This window comes from Brassica oleracea, chromosome C9 (assembly GCF_000695525.1).
Source record: "Brassica oleracea var. oleracea cultivar TO1000 chromosome C9, BOL, whole genome shotgun sequence".
In the NCBI taxonomy this organism is placed as follows: Eukaryota; Viridiplantae; Streptophyta; class Magnoliopsida; order Brassicales; family Brassicaceae; genus Brassica; species Brassica oleracea.
The window spans coordinates 34,566,011-34,582,291 of record NC_027756.1 but is presented as its reverse complement, the minus strand read 5'-3'; the positions used below and the strand labels follow the sequence as shown (position 1 = coordinate 34,582,291).

The 16,281-nt window shown below is 32.0% G+C and overlaps 1 protein-coding gene across 1 annotated transcript; it reads right to left on the bottom strand.

Annotated features, from left to right (window-relative positions):
• Positions 1 to 13,558: 13,558 nt before the first annotated feature.
• Positions 13,559 to 15,404, bottom strand: LOC106313706 (putative pentatricopeptide repeat-containing protein At5g52630). The gene has a single exon (XM_013751602.1). It carries the CDS (start codon positions 15,356 to 15,358, stop codon positions 13,583 to 13,585), a length of 1,776 nt encoding a protein of 591 aa, XP_013607056.1. The 5' UTR covers positions 15,359 to 15,404; the 3' UTR covers positions 13,559 to 13,582.
• Between the last annotated feature and the right edge of the window lie 877 nt (positions 15,405 to 16,281).

Below are 16,281 nucleotides of genomic sequence, written 5' to 3'. Positions count from 1 at the left end.
TATTTTGTCATAACAAAAATTTTAAACCATGGATCATAAAATTTGAATGTGAGACTTTTAACAGTTTTAGTAATTTATAGCCGTTTGTAAAAATTCAAAATATAACATATACATAAAAATCTAAATTTTTATTATATGGTTATTGTGTTTGTTTAATTTATTTAATAGTTTAAAATTAAACAAATATGATAGAAGCTACACTATTTTTTATCAAATCTTTATTATTCAAAATCATTAATTCTCATATATACTTTAGCCACATTAGGCAATTCCGTAAATTTTATTTAAGGAAATAATAAAGTACATTAATGATGAATTTATTGCTAGTTTAATAAAAAGCTTATTATATAATTAGATGGACCAACATATTTTTCTAATATATTACTAGAATGATTCTATCATTCTAGTGATGACATGTGGTTACAAAAAGAAGTTGTAATGCTTCTCAAATAATATATAGGGGATTTGTTTATATCAACCATGACAACGAATAAGTATTGTGAGAGTAACTAACGGTGCATGAAGGGACGATATCACAAATGAACATTACAAAACACAACTTTCGTGTAGAAATTTTTTAAACAAACATTTTTTTCTTATTGTTTAACAAATCTGACTTTACAAAACATCAGCATCAAATCTTGGACACCTTTTTCTGCAGATAGTGACCAAAATCTCAACACGATACTAAGCCCTAGTTACTTCTCTCAATGTACCAATAAATTGAACAGCCAACCACTGACCATATACCAAGACCCAAAACTAAGACTATATACCAAGACACAAAACTAAGCTGAACCAATTGATTATTATTATTATCCCTCCACGCTGAATGAGAGACCAATTTATTTACTAATCACCATGTATATATATATATAGCAATAAAAAATATTTTTTGTAACATTATATATAGATATCAACGCATACCACACACTTCAATGTACACAAATGGCACATACGTAAGAAAGTCACTATGGCTTGTCTTACCTCACGTAAGCTTAAAAGGGTATGCTCTCGGATCAAAAAAATCCAGCTAATAGTGCACCGAAAGAGCCAAATCATGAGTACGAACACTACTGCTGTCCGCAGCACTTGGCTACATACATTCATGCTCGGGTCTCCCTCCGGCTAAATCAGGTGTCTGGACGTCATAACTCCAGCGGCTGATATCTAGCTGCTATGTATCCCTCGAGCTTTCTATCTTGTTTCTCGTGTGTGCTTGTGGTTGTGGTAAATCTTGTTCGCTGAGATTTGAGCATCTTTTGCAGTTGCAGTCCCTGCCAAAATATTGTGGATGCATCTGGAAAAATTCAGATGGGTCTCGATGGAAAGTTCCCTTTCAATTCTCAATTTTTTTTTACCAACAGTTTTTTCTTTATTTATATTACATATTTACTTATTCGGTGAAATAGTAATATTCCATTATGGAGATGATTTTACATTATGGAGATGGACTTATTTAAAAATAATTTGGCAATAAAGCCGCGCTACACGCGTGGCTATTTTGATTTTCAAATTTTAATTATATAGCTATTATTTTGGACGTTGTATCCTGAACAACAACAAAATTCTGAATTGTATGTTTGTGTGAATACATATTTACTTAGAAAAAACCAGAAAACTATATATTTTCAAATAAATGTTTGATATAGTTTTTCATTTCTTATATTATATATTTATTTATTATTTATTTATTTTATATTGTAGGGAAATTCTCACAAATATCTCTTTTTAAGTTTTTGTCAGAAAATAGTATTCAATAAGAAAAATGAAAAAAATAACCCTTTTTTATTTTGAAAATTTTAATATTTATTTTTTATTTTTAAAACTTTGAAACTCTATCCTCAAAACCCCACCCCTTAAGTCTAAACCTTTAGTCTAGATTAGTTAACCCTAGGGTGTAAATGTATTTTTACTCTTTAATAAAACTTCTTTAGGTCATTTTCTCATTGAGAGATATTTTTGTGACAAAAACTTAAAAAAAAACTATCTTAGAGAATTTATTTATATTGTATATTTATTTATTATAATTTTCTTACTTTTATATAAAATGAAAATATTACGATGGATGTTTAATGTAATGTTTTTATTTTTTATATTGTATATTTGCTTATTATTTATTTAGCTATACATTTTCCAGATATATGTTTAATTTAGTTTTTCTATTTTTAATACTCACTTACTGTTTATCTATTCTTATTTTGTGTATTTACTTATTTTAAATTTCTTTCTTTTATAACAATGGTAATATTTCGATATATATTTAATGTAATATTTTTATTTTTTATATACTATATTTACTTATTATTATTTTTTATTTACTTATTATAATAAGTAACATTTTATTTCTTATATTGTATATTTACTTATTATTTATTTCTTCCTATATTGTATATATATTTACTTATAAAAATATTTGTAAATAATAAAAATGTAAGACAATACATTTTTCAGATAGATGTTTAAGGTAGTTTTTATATTTTTTCTATTTAATATTTAGTTATTATTTATTTTTTCTTATATTGTATATTTACTTATTCTATTTTTTTTTTACTTTTGTATCAAATGGTAATATTACTTATAGATGTTTAATGTAATATATAAATTTCTTATATTGTTTATTTACTTATTATTTATTTTAATTTTAATATTATGATAGATATTTAATGTAATATTTTTATTTCTTATACTCTATATTTACTTATTATTTATTTTACTATACATTTTTTCAGATATAAGCTTAATTTAGTTATTCCAGTTCTACAATTGTATATTTACTTATTGCGTATTTTTCCTTATATTGAATATTTACTTATTCAAATATTACGATAAATGCTTAATGTAATATTTCTATTTTTTATATTGTATATTTACTTATTATTAATTTTACTATACTATTTTATAGAGATGTTTAATTTAGTTTTTTATTTTATTTTTAATTGTATTTGACCTATTGTTTATTTTTTCTTATATTGTATATTTACTTATTCTAATTTTCTTGCTTTTCTATCAAATGATAATATTATGATAGATGTTTAATGTAATATTTATATTTCTTATATTGCATGCTTGTTTTTCTTATATTATATATTTACTTATAAAATATTTGGAAATAATAAAATATAAAACTAATGTTTAATGTAGTTTTTTCATTTCTTATATTGTATATTATTTTTATTGTATATTTACTTATCTAATAGTTTTTTATATCAAATTGTAATATTACAATAGATGTTTAATGTAATATTTCTATTTTTATAGTATATATTTACTTATTATTATTTTATTATATATTTTCAGATAGATTTTTAATGTATTTTTGTAATTATTATATTGTATATTTACTTTTTTTTTTTCTTATTCTAATATTATCATAGATATTTAATGTAATATTTTTTATATTGTATATTTACTTATTATTTATTTAACTACTAGGTGTTTTCCTGCACCATGTGCAGGAACTTTTAAATTTAATTTATATTTAAAAATAAATTTATTAAATATTATTTATTTTACTATTTTCTTACTAATATTTAATATAGATTTGATATATATTAAATCAATTTGCATAAAACTAATAAAAATTGTATAATTATCAAAAATTTAGCCTAAACAATATTTATAAAATTTGTATATATATAAGAAACTAATGATTTTACGATTAAATATTTAATTTTTTTTTAAATTGTATAAATTTTTGAAGGCTTTAGTAATACAAATTGTATAATTATAAAAAAATAATAACATGTCGAAATTTGAAATGTTATATATGAATATATTTATTTTATAAATGATGTATGAGCTATTACCATATTTAAAAAAAGTTTACCAAAAGAAATATCAATATTAAATGTAATATATGAATTATTACCATATTCTAATAAGTTTGCCAAAATATAAATCAACATTAAATGAAATTATCCATGTCATATTTTTCCGGAAGTCATGTCATCAATTTCAGTAGTCATGTCATATTTGTTTTGTGAAATTGATTGTAGAGAGTACATGTGGCAAAATCACTTCGCAAATATAGTCTAGGGGATACATTTTTCAGATAAATGTTCAATTTAGTTTTTCTATTTTTTATATTGTTTATTAACTTAATGTTTATCTTTTCTTATTTTATATATTTATTTATTCTAGTTTTTTTATTTTATATCAATGATAATATTACGATATATATTTAATGTAATATTTTTATTTCTTATATACTATATTAACTTATTATTTATTTTTTCTTATATTTTATATTTATTTATTCTAATACTACGATAAATGTTTAATATAATATTTTTATTTCTTATATTGTGTATTTAGTTATCATTTATTTTACTATACATTTTTCAGATAGATATTTTATTTAGTATTTTCATTTCTTTATTTTATATTTACTTATTATAATTTTTTTGTTTTTATATCAAATGATAATATTATGATAGATGTTTAATGTAATATTTTTATTTCTACTTTTATATTGTATATTTGCTTATTATTTATTTTTTTATCTTTGTATTATTTATTTATTATTGTTTAATGTAATAGTTATATTTTTTATATTGTATATTTAGTTTTTATTTTTTATATTATGTATTTACTTTTAATTATTGTTTGGTAATAATGCATTGTAACATCTTTTAGGAGAAGTTTTCTTTTTCACTGATGTGCACGTTTTATAGAGTTTCAAAATGTCCATTTTATTAGTATAGATTCATCCGTGGACAAAGTAAATTTCTCATAGTTTTTATTTTTACATGTCTTCTTATATTCATCCACATGTCCTCAGAAAATTTTAAACTAAACATATTTGGATAAATAGTTTCAATTCGCATTTCAGTTCGGTTTTCCTCAACTCTATAGTTTATGAATAATCAATATTATTAATTCAGGATCACTGCTAATATTTACCCTTACTTTTATGTGGCATATTACTTAAAATGCCATTGTATTTTCAAAAAATATATACTCCTCACTAACGGTAGAATGGTAATTTGAGATATGGACTAATAAGTAACCACGAAAATCGTGGGTGGGACCGTTACATATATACATCGACTATTAGACTAAATAATAAAAATATTCATCTGTTTATTGTGCTGTTATTTATTATCGGTTTCTTTCCAAAATATAATGAAACACCAAACCAATAACATCGAATTTCATCTTTATATTGGTATGGGAAATTATAATTTCAACCGACCCCACTCATCAATTTAAACAGCTTGACATGTCAATATTGAATAATTAAATAATTTTTAGAGAATATATCATCAACCTATAATAAGCATCAACAGTTAAACAATTTTATGTACAATTTTGTAAATTTTAAACATAAATTTAAGTAAGTATTCATACAAAATAACATAGTTCATGGGTTAATAATATATATTTTAAATAAGGTATTAAAAATCTATCTTATTAAATTAGAAACATCGCAACTTCTTTTAAATGAATTTTTAAGGTGGACCTCATATTTTAATACACAAAATATATTAGACGTTAGAATATAATAAAAGTCACTGAGAAATTATGTAATAATTTTTTTAAAAAATTTAACTTCATAATTCACAAAAAAAAATCAAAATACAAGTTTTATAGCAATTTTTGCGTTACAATAAAAAAAATACAATTTGCAAAGGAATGAAAACCCGCCCGCCCGGACGGGTCATGATCTAGTAAAAATATTAAAGATACAACAGTAATGTCATATGAATCATTTTGTTTGGTTTCAAATTTAGTTCAAATTTAAATATGTCCAATTCGAGTTTAGTGAAACAAACCATAAAAATATGGCCATGTTTGTTTAAGTTGCGACCGACTACGACATGGCTCATGCGCAATCTAGTCGTGAGTCGCAACTTGCCAACGTGCGACAACGTAATGAACAACATTTGGTTAAAGGTCATAGAAACCTACGAGCAACGAAATGAACAACATTTTAGTTCGCTGCGACAATGCAAACGTACAGAGCCTATACGGTTAAGTTTTCAACATATTCGGTTTAATACAAATCAGCTCAGGTTCCTCCTTGCTTGACTACTCTACCAGACTTTAACTTTTTTTTTTTTTTTTTTTTTTTTTTTTTTTTTGTCATCAGCATTACAGACTCATGTTGACTCTGTGAACCAAACCGGGTGAGCTGAATCCATGTGAACGACAAAAGACGATTGCTTCCTAGCACTGCGTGCCAGACTATCCGCCTTTGAATTTTGCGTCCGTGGTACATAGATAATGTCTGCTCTTATGAAGCTCTCTTTCAGGATCGTGATGTCTTCTAAATAATTTGCAAAAGCTGGCCATTCTTCTGGTTCCGAAACCATCTTCACCAATTGAGAACAATCCGTTGCAAACGTAACCTGAAATTGACGTAAATTCCTCATGCATTCCATTGCCCAGAGTAACGCTTCTATTTCCGCATGAAGAGGCGAAAGACTAGCCCTGACATTTCTCGCCCCCAACAAACCATCAAACTCTTCCAAAGTACTAAGCCAACCTTGTCCTGAGAAACTAACACCCTCTTTCCATGAGCCATCTGTAAAACACCATCTACCTGGTATCGACGGTAATATCGGATCTATTATTGATGTTATCATCCTCTGATCGATTGCTATTTGTGCTTCCGCCCACAGTATCGATTCTGTTTCAGCCAGTTTAAGCGTATCCATAGGGTCCATATCCAAATTACTAAAAACTTTATTATTCCTAGCTTTCCAAATGTACCAAAGTATCCATGCAAACTGATGATCTTCCATCGACGGGAGAATTCTCCAGAATAGATAATCCATGTTTGTAAAGAGGGAATTTGTTGGAAAAATAGTTGGATTTGATGGTATCTTCGAAAGAGCCCAAACCTGAAGAGCTGGCGGACATTCAAAAAAAACATGATTTATCGATTCCTCCACAGCTCCACATCTTACACAACATATATCTCCTTTAATCCCCCTTGCTTGTAAATTCTTCCGCACTGCAATGCATCCTGTCATTAATTGCCATAGAAAATGTTTTAATTTCGGTGGGCACCGTATTTTCCAGCAGTGAGCCTTTAAAACATCCACTGTAGGACCAATCAGTAACGGTGGTCTATCTCTATCTGGGTAGATACGTTCTACCTGATATCCTGATTTAACCGAAAATTTTCCATTTTTTGTAAAGTGCCATCCATCTCTATCTACCCGTTGAGTCCTGCCCAGTGGTATACTTTCTATAAGTTTTGCATCCTGAGGATCCACCAACGCACGAATTACCTCTAAATTCCAAGTACGCGATGTAGAATCAATGAGGGATTCTACAGTAAGTTCCGGATATAAATTGTGTTGATTTTTATTAGCTGGTCTCGGGCGAGTGGTTGGGAGCCAAGGATCGTTCCATACAGATATAGAAGACCCTGATCCCACCCTTTTGATTAGTCCTTTGCTAACCAGAGATCTAGCAGAAACAATACTCCGCCAGCCATATGACGGAGAATATGAACGAATCGGTTCCAAAGGCGAAGCATTCCTATAATACCGACCTTTGAAAACTCGAGAGAATAAAGTATTTGGCTTTTCTATCAGGCGCCATAACTGTTTACCAAGCATTGCCGTATTAAAATCTGTGATGTCTTTAAACCCCAAACCTCCTTCTTCTTTGTCTGCACACACCTTATCCCATGATTTCCAATGCATGCCTCTTGTGCTTCCCCCTGGACTCCACCAGAATTGTGAGACCGCACTCGTCAGTTTCTTTACAGTTGCTTTCGGCAAACGATAGCAGGACATCGTATGATTTGGTAATGCAGTGATCACTGATTTAATTATCACTTCTTTTCCTCCTTTTGTGAAGAACCTAAAAGTCCACCCATTGACTCTATTATTTAAACGATCTTGGACGAAACTAAAAACTTGAATCTTTGAGCCCCCCATATTTTCCGGTAAACCCAAGTATGATCCCATGCCTCCAATGTTCTGGATGCCCAAAATATCCCTTAAATCTTGTTTGACAGAATCTTCAATCCTATGTCCAAATTGAATTGAAGACTTCTCAAAATTTATTAATTGTCCTGAAACTGCCTCATACTCCTTCAAAATCCTAAGGATAGTTTGACACTCATCCCTTTGAGCTTTACAAAAGAATAGACTATCATCCGCAAATAGCAAATGTGATATCGACGGGCAAGCTCTCGCTACCTTCATCCCCGTTAAGTGATGCCCTCTCTCTGCCTTTTTTATATTTGCAATTAAGGCCTCTGTGCATAGAATAAATAAATAAGGCGATAAAGGATCTCCTTGACGTAAGCCTCTATGGGGAACAATGAGGCCACGTGGTTGACCATTTATGAGAACCCGATATTGAACCGATGATATACATTCCATCATTAATTTAATCCAATGAAGGTCAAATCCCAATCTCTGTAATAATGCTTTAATAAAATCCCATTCCACCCTATCATACGCTTTACTCATATCCGTTTTAATTGCCATATACTTTCCCTGACATGCTTTATTAGTCCGTAATCCATGAAACATTTCCTGGGCAATAAGAATATTATCAGAAATCAACCTTCCTGCCACAAATGCCGACTGGGTTTCAGATATGAGCAAAAACCATATAAATAAACTAGTGATATATAAAATGGAAGTTTACTCAAACATTATACATTTTAGGACATATTACAAAAACCATATAAATATTTTTTGATTACTGTCTTTTTTTGTAATACCTAGCGTGCTCTTCTATTACGTTGCGAAAAAAAAAATATTTACAAGAATGACATTACTTTTTAATGCCACATAAGCAAAAAACCGGCACCACGTAAGAATGCGCGGACATGTATTAATAAACTCAGCCGTAAAGCGCTACAAACTTCGTTACGGCTGAGTTATGGTTACGTTGCGGCCGAGTTAAACAACGCGGCTGGCTTATGAGAAATTGGCAGACTTACGAACATACGTCAGCCGTTAGTGATGGCTGATTTACAGATTTCAGACTGATTTATGGGATAACGGCTGACTTACGAACAAAAGTTATAGTTAAGACATGACTGAGTTTTGTTTCGTCGGCTGATTTAATGATCATCGCCTAGCTGAGTTACTAAATTTAGGGCTGAATTATGGGAGGTTGTTACGACTGAGTTATATTTAACCAGCCGTAACTGGCTGGATTAACAGTAAACTCGGCTTAATTACGACTGATTTATTAGCGAAAGAATAATTACTAGAATATCATTCGTTTGACGGCTGATTTATTTGACGATACAACTGACTTATGATTTTTCATCCTAATTACGATTGATTTATTAGCAAAAGATTAATTACTGAAATAGTATTCCCGTTTCAGCTGAGTTACATTATACTTGATGACTGATTTACTTAGGCTGAGTTATGTATTCGTTTGGTGGCTAACTTACAGATTTTCCATGTCATCATCTATGTCATCAGCTCTTATTTGTCATGTCATTACTAATGTTACAACAGTAAAATGAGGGTCTATTATATTCTTCATTCTTCATCTTATTTATCTATTTTCTTCATCTTATTGTTCATCTTTTTCCGAGATCTTATGTTTCCGCAACTGGGTTTAAAAAACATAGACTTACAAAAATTGAAAATCTGAGACAGATCTACAGTAGTTTTCGATGATGATCGGTTAAAGAAGAAGATTCCTCTCCTCCAATGTCATGTATGGTGGTCCGACATCCTGCTGCTCCCTCTCTCATTGGAGTCATCATCTTGCAGAAGAAGAAAGACTCAAAGAGAGAGATGAAGAATTTAAGTCCCGTAAATTGTAAGAAAATGGGAGAGTTGAACAAAAAAAGTAAGAAAAGGAGAGAAGACGAAGAAGATAACGAATTTGAAAGCTGATTTTATATGTTTGATATCTCAGATGGTGCGTCATCTGAATATGATAACTTTAGTTTATACAATGAGCATCCAACACATACGTTATGGATGAATTATGCATATGTACGGCTAACTTATGCATACGTTACAGCTGACTTATACCATTCAGATACGTTACGTTTGACTTATGCATACTTTACAGCTGAGTTATGCATACATTACGGTTGAGTTATAACCAAATTATGGTTAAGTTATGCATATGTTATGGCTGAGTTATGGTTACTCTATAGTTTAGGGTTTGAGGTTCAAATTTAAGAAAAGATTAAAATTTTAATTTTGTGTTCAGAGTTGAAGGAATGGTTTTGTTCCCGCCCAAAATACAAAACGTCGCGAAACAAATTACACTTGACGGCTGGCTTATAGGAACATTACGGTTGACTTATACCATTCAGATACGTTACGGCTGAGTTATGCATATTTTACGGCTGAGTTATGCATACATTACAACTGAGTTATAATCAAACTATGGTTGAGTTATGCATATGGTATGACTGAGTTATGGTTACTCTATAGTTTATGGTTTGAGGTTCAAATTTAAGAAAAGATTAAAGTTTTAATATGTGTTCAAAGTTGAAGGAATGATTTTGTTCCCGCCCAAAATACGAAACGTCGCAAACAAGTTACACTTGACGGCTTACTTATAGGAACGTTACAGCTGACTTATACCATTCAGATACGTTACGGCTGAGTTATGAATACTTTATGGCTGAGTTATGCATACGTTACAGCTTAGTTATAATCAAATTATGGTTGAATTATGCATATGTTATTGCTGAGTTATGGTGCTGAGTTATGGTTACTCTATAGTTTAGGGTTTCAAGTTCAAATTTAAGAAACGATTTAAAGTTTTAATATTGTGTTAAGAGCTGAAGCAATGATTTTGTTCCCGCCCAAAATATGAAACATCGCGAAACAAATTACATTTGACGGCTAACTTATAGGAACATTACGGTTGACTTATGCATACTTTATGGCTGAGTTATGCATACGTTAAGGCTGAGTTATAATCAAATTATGGTTGAGTTATGCATATGTTATGGCTGAGTTATGGTTACTCTATAGTTTAGGGTTTGAGTTTCAAATTTAAGAAAAGATTTAAAATTTTAATATTGTGTTCAGAGTTGAAGGAATGATTTTGTTCCCGCCCAAAATACGAAACATCGCGAAACAAATTACACTTGATGGCTGACTTATAGAAATGTTACGGCTGACTTATACCATTCAAATACGTTACAGCTGAGTTATGCATACGTTACGGCTGAGTTATAATCATATTATGGTTGAGTTATTCATACGTTATGGCTGAGTTATGGTTGCAATACGGCTTTGTTATAATCAAATGCTGAGTTATGGTTACAATACGACTTTGTTATAACCAAGTCGACCAAAAAAACTTATAGCAGGCTCAAGATTCATCATCCAAACTTAAATTGAATTTAGAAACCAAAAGAGAAACTAAAAAGAAGAGTCTATAGATTATGAATCAAAAGACAAATCAGTCGCATAAACATAGATCTAAAAACTCAAAAATCTGAGACAGATCTACTGCAGTGGTTGTCGTCTTCGATCGTGGTCGGTTAGAGAAGAAGCTTTCTATCCTCCAGTGTCATGTATGGTGATCCGACATCCTGCTGCTCCCTCTCTCATCGGATTCGTCGTTTTGCAGAAGAAGAATGAGTTAAAGAGAGAGAGAGATGAAAAGGCTAAGTTCCGTCAATTGTAAGAAAATGAGAAAATGATTTTTGGCCTTTAGATTTCATTTAATCAATGACCATAAATTGTGATCCTTGGAAAAAAAAGATTAACCAATGAGAAAAAGGATAAGGATAGACAAAAAAATAGTTTTGAACCCTTAGATTAAAATCAATCAATGGTCATGAAAAAATCAATATAAATTGTAATTTAGTTCTTTTCAATTTGTTTTAAAAATTGCTTAAATTTAAAGAAAGTAAATATGGGTTTAAATCAAAATTTAAAATGGAATTTAAAAATTAAAGATTATATTTTAATTAATGATTAAAATTTGAGTTTAACTCTAAACTCTAAACCTAAACCTTAAACTTTAAATATTAAAAAAATATCATATTTAAAAAAGATAAACTTTATAATTTTTATAACTTTATAATTCTGTAGTTTAGGATTTGAGGTTTAGATTTAAGAAAATATTAAAGTTAGAGTTTTGTAAGTAAGAATTGTATAAGTGATTGTAAGAGAACATATATCTCAAGATCAAGTTAAAGTTTCAACTTGAAAATTCAAGAAACTATGCACATCCAGTTGATTTATATTCACTTGATATTGATAAGATGATCTTCAATATAATTTTTTTTAAGTACTTGAATTATGTTTTCCGATTTTAAGGTATGTTTGAGGTATGACTGAGTTATATAAACGACAGCTGAGTTTTATAAACATTTTCTGATTTTAGGGTATGTTTGAGGTGTGACTGAGTTATATAAACGACACGGCTGAGATATATAAACGACACGGCTGAGTTGTGTAAACATAGCATAAGTTAAATACACAATACATGGGTGAGTTATGCTGAGTTATATAAACGATACGGCTGAGTTATCTAAACGACACAACTGAGTTTTATAAACATTTTCTGATTTTAGGGTATGTTTGAGGTATGACTGAGTTATATAAACGACACGGCTGAGATATATAAACGACACGGCTGAGTTGTGTAAACATAGCATAAGTTAAATACACAATACATGGGTGAGTTATGTTTCTTACATAGAAAACCCAAAAATACAGATTTTCTGCACCATTCCGGTGATAACTTCTCCATGTCTGCAAGCTTCATTGAACTCTTCTGTATCATCTCTGCTGAATCCGTCACTTCTTTCCGTCTCCTCCATTCCCTTCTTGTTCAATCTTCTCTTTCACTCAGATCTGGAAAAACAAATTAGATTATCCAAATATATGTATCAAATCACAAACAAATTTAAATGAATACATTCCACAATTGCCAATTTGAGTGTTTTTTGGAATGTATTTGTCTTTTCTCCTCGGAATGCACATTTCTTATAGCTAGGTTTTCAGAGATTGGCGGAAAATAACTCAGCCACAACTGCATGTATAAACCAGTCGTAAAAGAAAAGTAACCCAGCCACAACATAAATTAAAACTCAGCCACAAACTCGAGAAACTTATCAGAGAAGATGATTTCGAGCGATTGCAGCGAAGAAGATTTCGTAGAAACGCTTGCGGAGAAGACGTTTTCGGCGAAGACGTTATCGGAGAAAACAGTTCGAGAATTTCGGACGGTAAACAACAATATCGACTCAAAAGATTATGGTTTAAGCGACAAACGATGAAACTTGTAGTTTTTTTTTTCCATTTAGTTACAAAAATGATTCATTGTCTTTCTTCTCTTTTGATTAAAATAATTACAGTTATTAATGACGTGGATATAATAATTAGTGATATGGATTTGTTGTTTAAAAATAATCACAATTAAAAAAAACTAACCAAATGCCTTAATTGTATTTTACTAGAGGTATACAGGCATTCTAATAATTTTTTTAAAATGTATGTTATTATAGTCATATCCCAACTTTTCTATAATATTCTAGTAATTTTATCTATATAAAAATCAATGGTGGTACTAAATCATTATGACTTTTTCCTACAAATCATGAAGAAGAAGAAGCCGCTAGCCGTTATGTTTAAAATATAAACCAATTCTCATTTGTCCTTCACCAATAGTCATTACAAGAACACTTGCCACCTTCGAACCGATGAAACCGATTGTTATCTCTCACAATGATCACTCTTGCCGTACATACCGACATGAACTTGATCGCGTTATGACAATCCCCGCACACTCGCAGGTTCTTAATCACCCTGATCGGCCTATCCGCCGGAAACGTGATCAGCCCAAAAGCAATAGCTAATCTCTCGCTATGATACCTTATTGTCTGATTCTTCTCGTCTCCATCCACTTCTCTCAGAACAAAGCTCGTGTCTGCAACGTAACCCGCTTTCTCCATCTCTTCCCCTAACTCAGCCAGCTTCTCGTAGATCTCCTTGCTCCTCTCATGTCGTCTCTCTCCAGCTGCAAATGTATGAACTTTGTTCCTTTCTTCAACCCAGCTTAGTCCTGTTTCCTTCTTCTCCCCTCTGTCTCGAAGCAACTTTCTAGCTTTGGCTGCGTCTTCGAATCTACCATCGGCTGCATAAGCATTGGATAGCGAAATGTGCATACCGGAACTCACTGGTCCTAGTTCAAAGACCTTGTCTGCTGCAAACGCTGCAAGCTCTGTGTTCTTGTGGAGTGTACAGCCCGTGAGTAAAGCTCCCCATACAGATTCCGTGGGATCGATAGGCATATTCGTGATGACTTCGAGGGCTTCTTGTAGCTTACCAGCTCGTGCCAACATATCCACCAAGGAAGCGTAATGCTTATCCGTCGGCTCGATTCTATATTCTTCCTTCATTATATCAAAGTAGTATCTCCCTTCATCAACCAAACCCGCATGGCTACAAGCATTGAGCACGTTCAGAAAAGTTATAAAATTTGGTTTCATCCCAGAGCGTTTCATCTTCTTAAACAACTCTATAACTTCTTGAACGTGCGAGTGTTGCGCACAGGCCTTGAGCATCGCGTTCCAAATCCCTAGATTCTTCACGGGGGTCTCGCGGAAGGCTTGATAAGCTCCTTCTAGAACACCACATTTTGAATACAACGAGACTAAAGAGCTTCCCACGAAGCTAGACGAGTCGAAGCTGGACTTAATACACAAACCCTGAATCTGTCTACCTAACTCAAGAAGGGTCGAGTTAGCGCAGACACTGATGACACTTGAAAACGAGTGATCATTGACTTCAAGATTATCAAACAAAGCTTCTTTAAACATCAGCAAAGCTTCCTCGTTCTCACCCATCTGTGCATACCCATAAATCATCGCACTCCACGTAACAACATTTCTGTGAGGCATTTCGTCGAACACCTTCCTCGCATCAGCAACCTCCCCACATTTCCCATACATGTCGACAAGAGAAGTCCCCACGAAGACATCCGACTCGTACCCACTCTTCATCGAGAGACAGTGAACCGATCTACCGATATCAGAACGACTGAGAATCGCACAGGACTTAGTAGCCGACGGGAGAACACGATCATCAGGGCGGAGGTTCCCAGCCATCATTTTCCTGAGGAAGTCAAGGGACTTCCATGGAAGCTCGTTCTGGGAGAAGCAGGAGATGATGGAGCTCCAAGTTGTGGCGCTCTTTTGCTGGGTTTCTTCGAAAGCTCGGAGAGAATCGAGTGGGAGCTGGGATTTGGAATAGAAGTTGATGAGATTGTTAGCGATGAGAGGGATGAGAAAGAAGCCTGATTTGACGATATAACCATGAAGCTGAAGTCCTTTAGCAGTGGATTTGGAGCGAGCTGAAGAAAGAAGGAGATCGTTAATGAGATGGTAGTTGTGGCATGGAACGGCGAAGAAACCTGAAGAAACGTTGTCGAGCATTTGGACGAGCTCGACGAGAAACCAAAACCTCAGTGGGTTTAGTTGTCTCTTTGTTGGGTAGATTTTGTCATGACCTATTATTAATTGTCTCGGCCAGTTAGGCCCATTTTCTTAAGTTGTTCACTTATTTGGCGTAGGATTTCATGGTCACGTGGTTGACCAACACATATGACCGCAACAATTTGAGTAGAGTTCCTACCAGTGTTTTACATCCGCGGTCGGACCGGTAAACCCGGTGAACCACTGAGTAATTCTTTTTTTTGTCATTGAGGTAACCTCAAAAAAAAAAAAAATCACAAGCGATGAAAAGCAAAGGAAAACAACAAACTGAAAACCAATAGGCCCCATAAAAACCCCCAAACATTTGGGAACAATAATAGTCCCTTTAAAGAGGAATAAGAATAAGAGCTTAGGCAGCAGTTGCTTCCTCCGATTACACTGCGGTCAACCATCTAGGGCCATTCCTTGCCACATAGGATTGGAGGCGAAGGTGTTGGTCGCTTGTGACACTCTGCGCAATCATAGAGGCTGTCGTGTTACACAAAAAGGTGATGAAAATTTTTTTGTTAAGCTCATCGTTGTACTTGACGGATTGTGACAGAAAAGTGATAAGAAACAGAAAAAATGAGATGAGAAACAAAATAAACAGAAAAGAAGAGAAAAGAGGAAGACGATAGAAGAGGGGAGATAGTTTTTTTTAGTGAACCTTTTTTTAAAAGATCTATTTATCTTTAGCTCATAATAATTTTCAACATCTTGATGTTGATTTTTCATTATTGTGGCTCCCTAAAAGGTTGTTGGCCCTGATCTCAAGGATACAACAGTTAGTGCAGACACTTATGGATATATAATCATGTGTGAGTATGCATGATTGTGATTTGTTAGTATATTTCAATTACATCTTTTCCATACCGACTACTGGA

Excerpts from the sequence above, each read along its gene's own strand:
- LOC106313706 (XM_013751602.1), bottom strand. The coding sequence starts at position 15,358 with ATGCTCGACAACGTTTCTTCAGGTTTCTTCGCCGTTCCATGCCACAAC.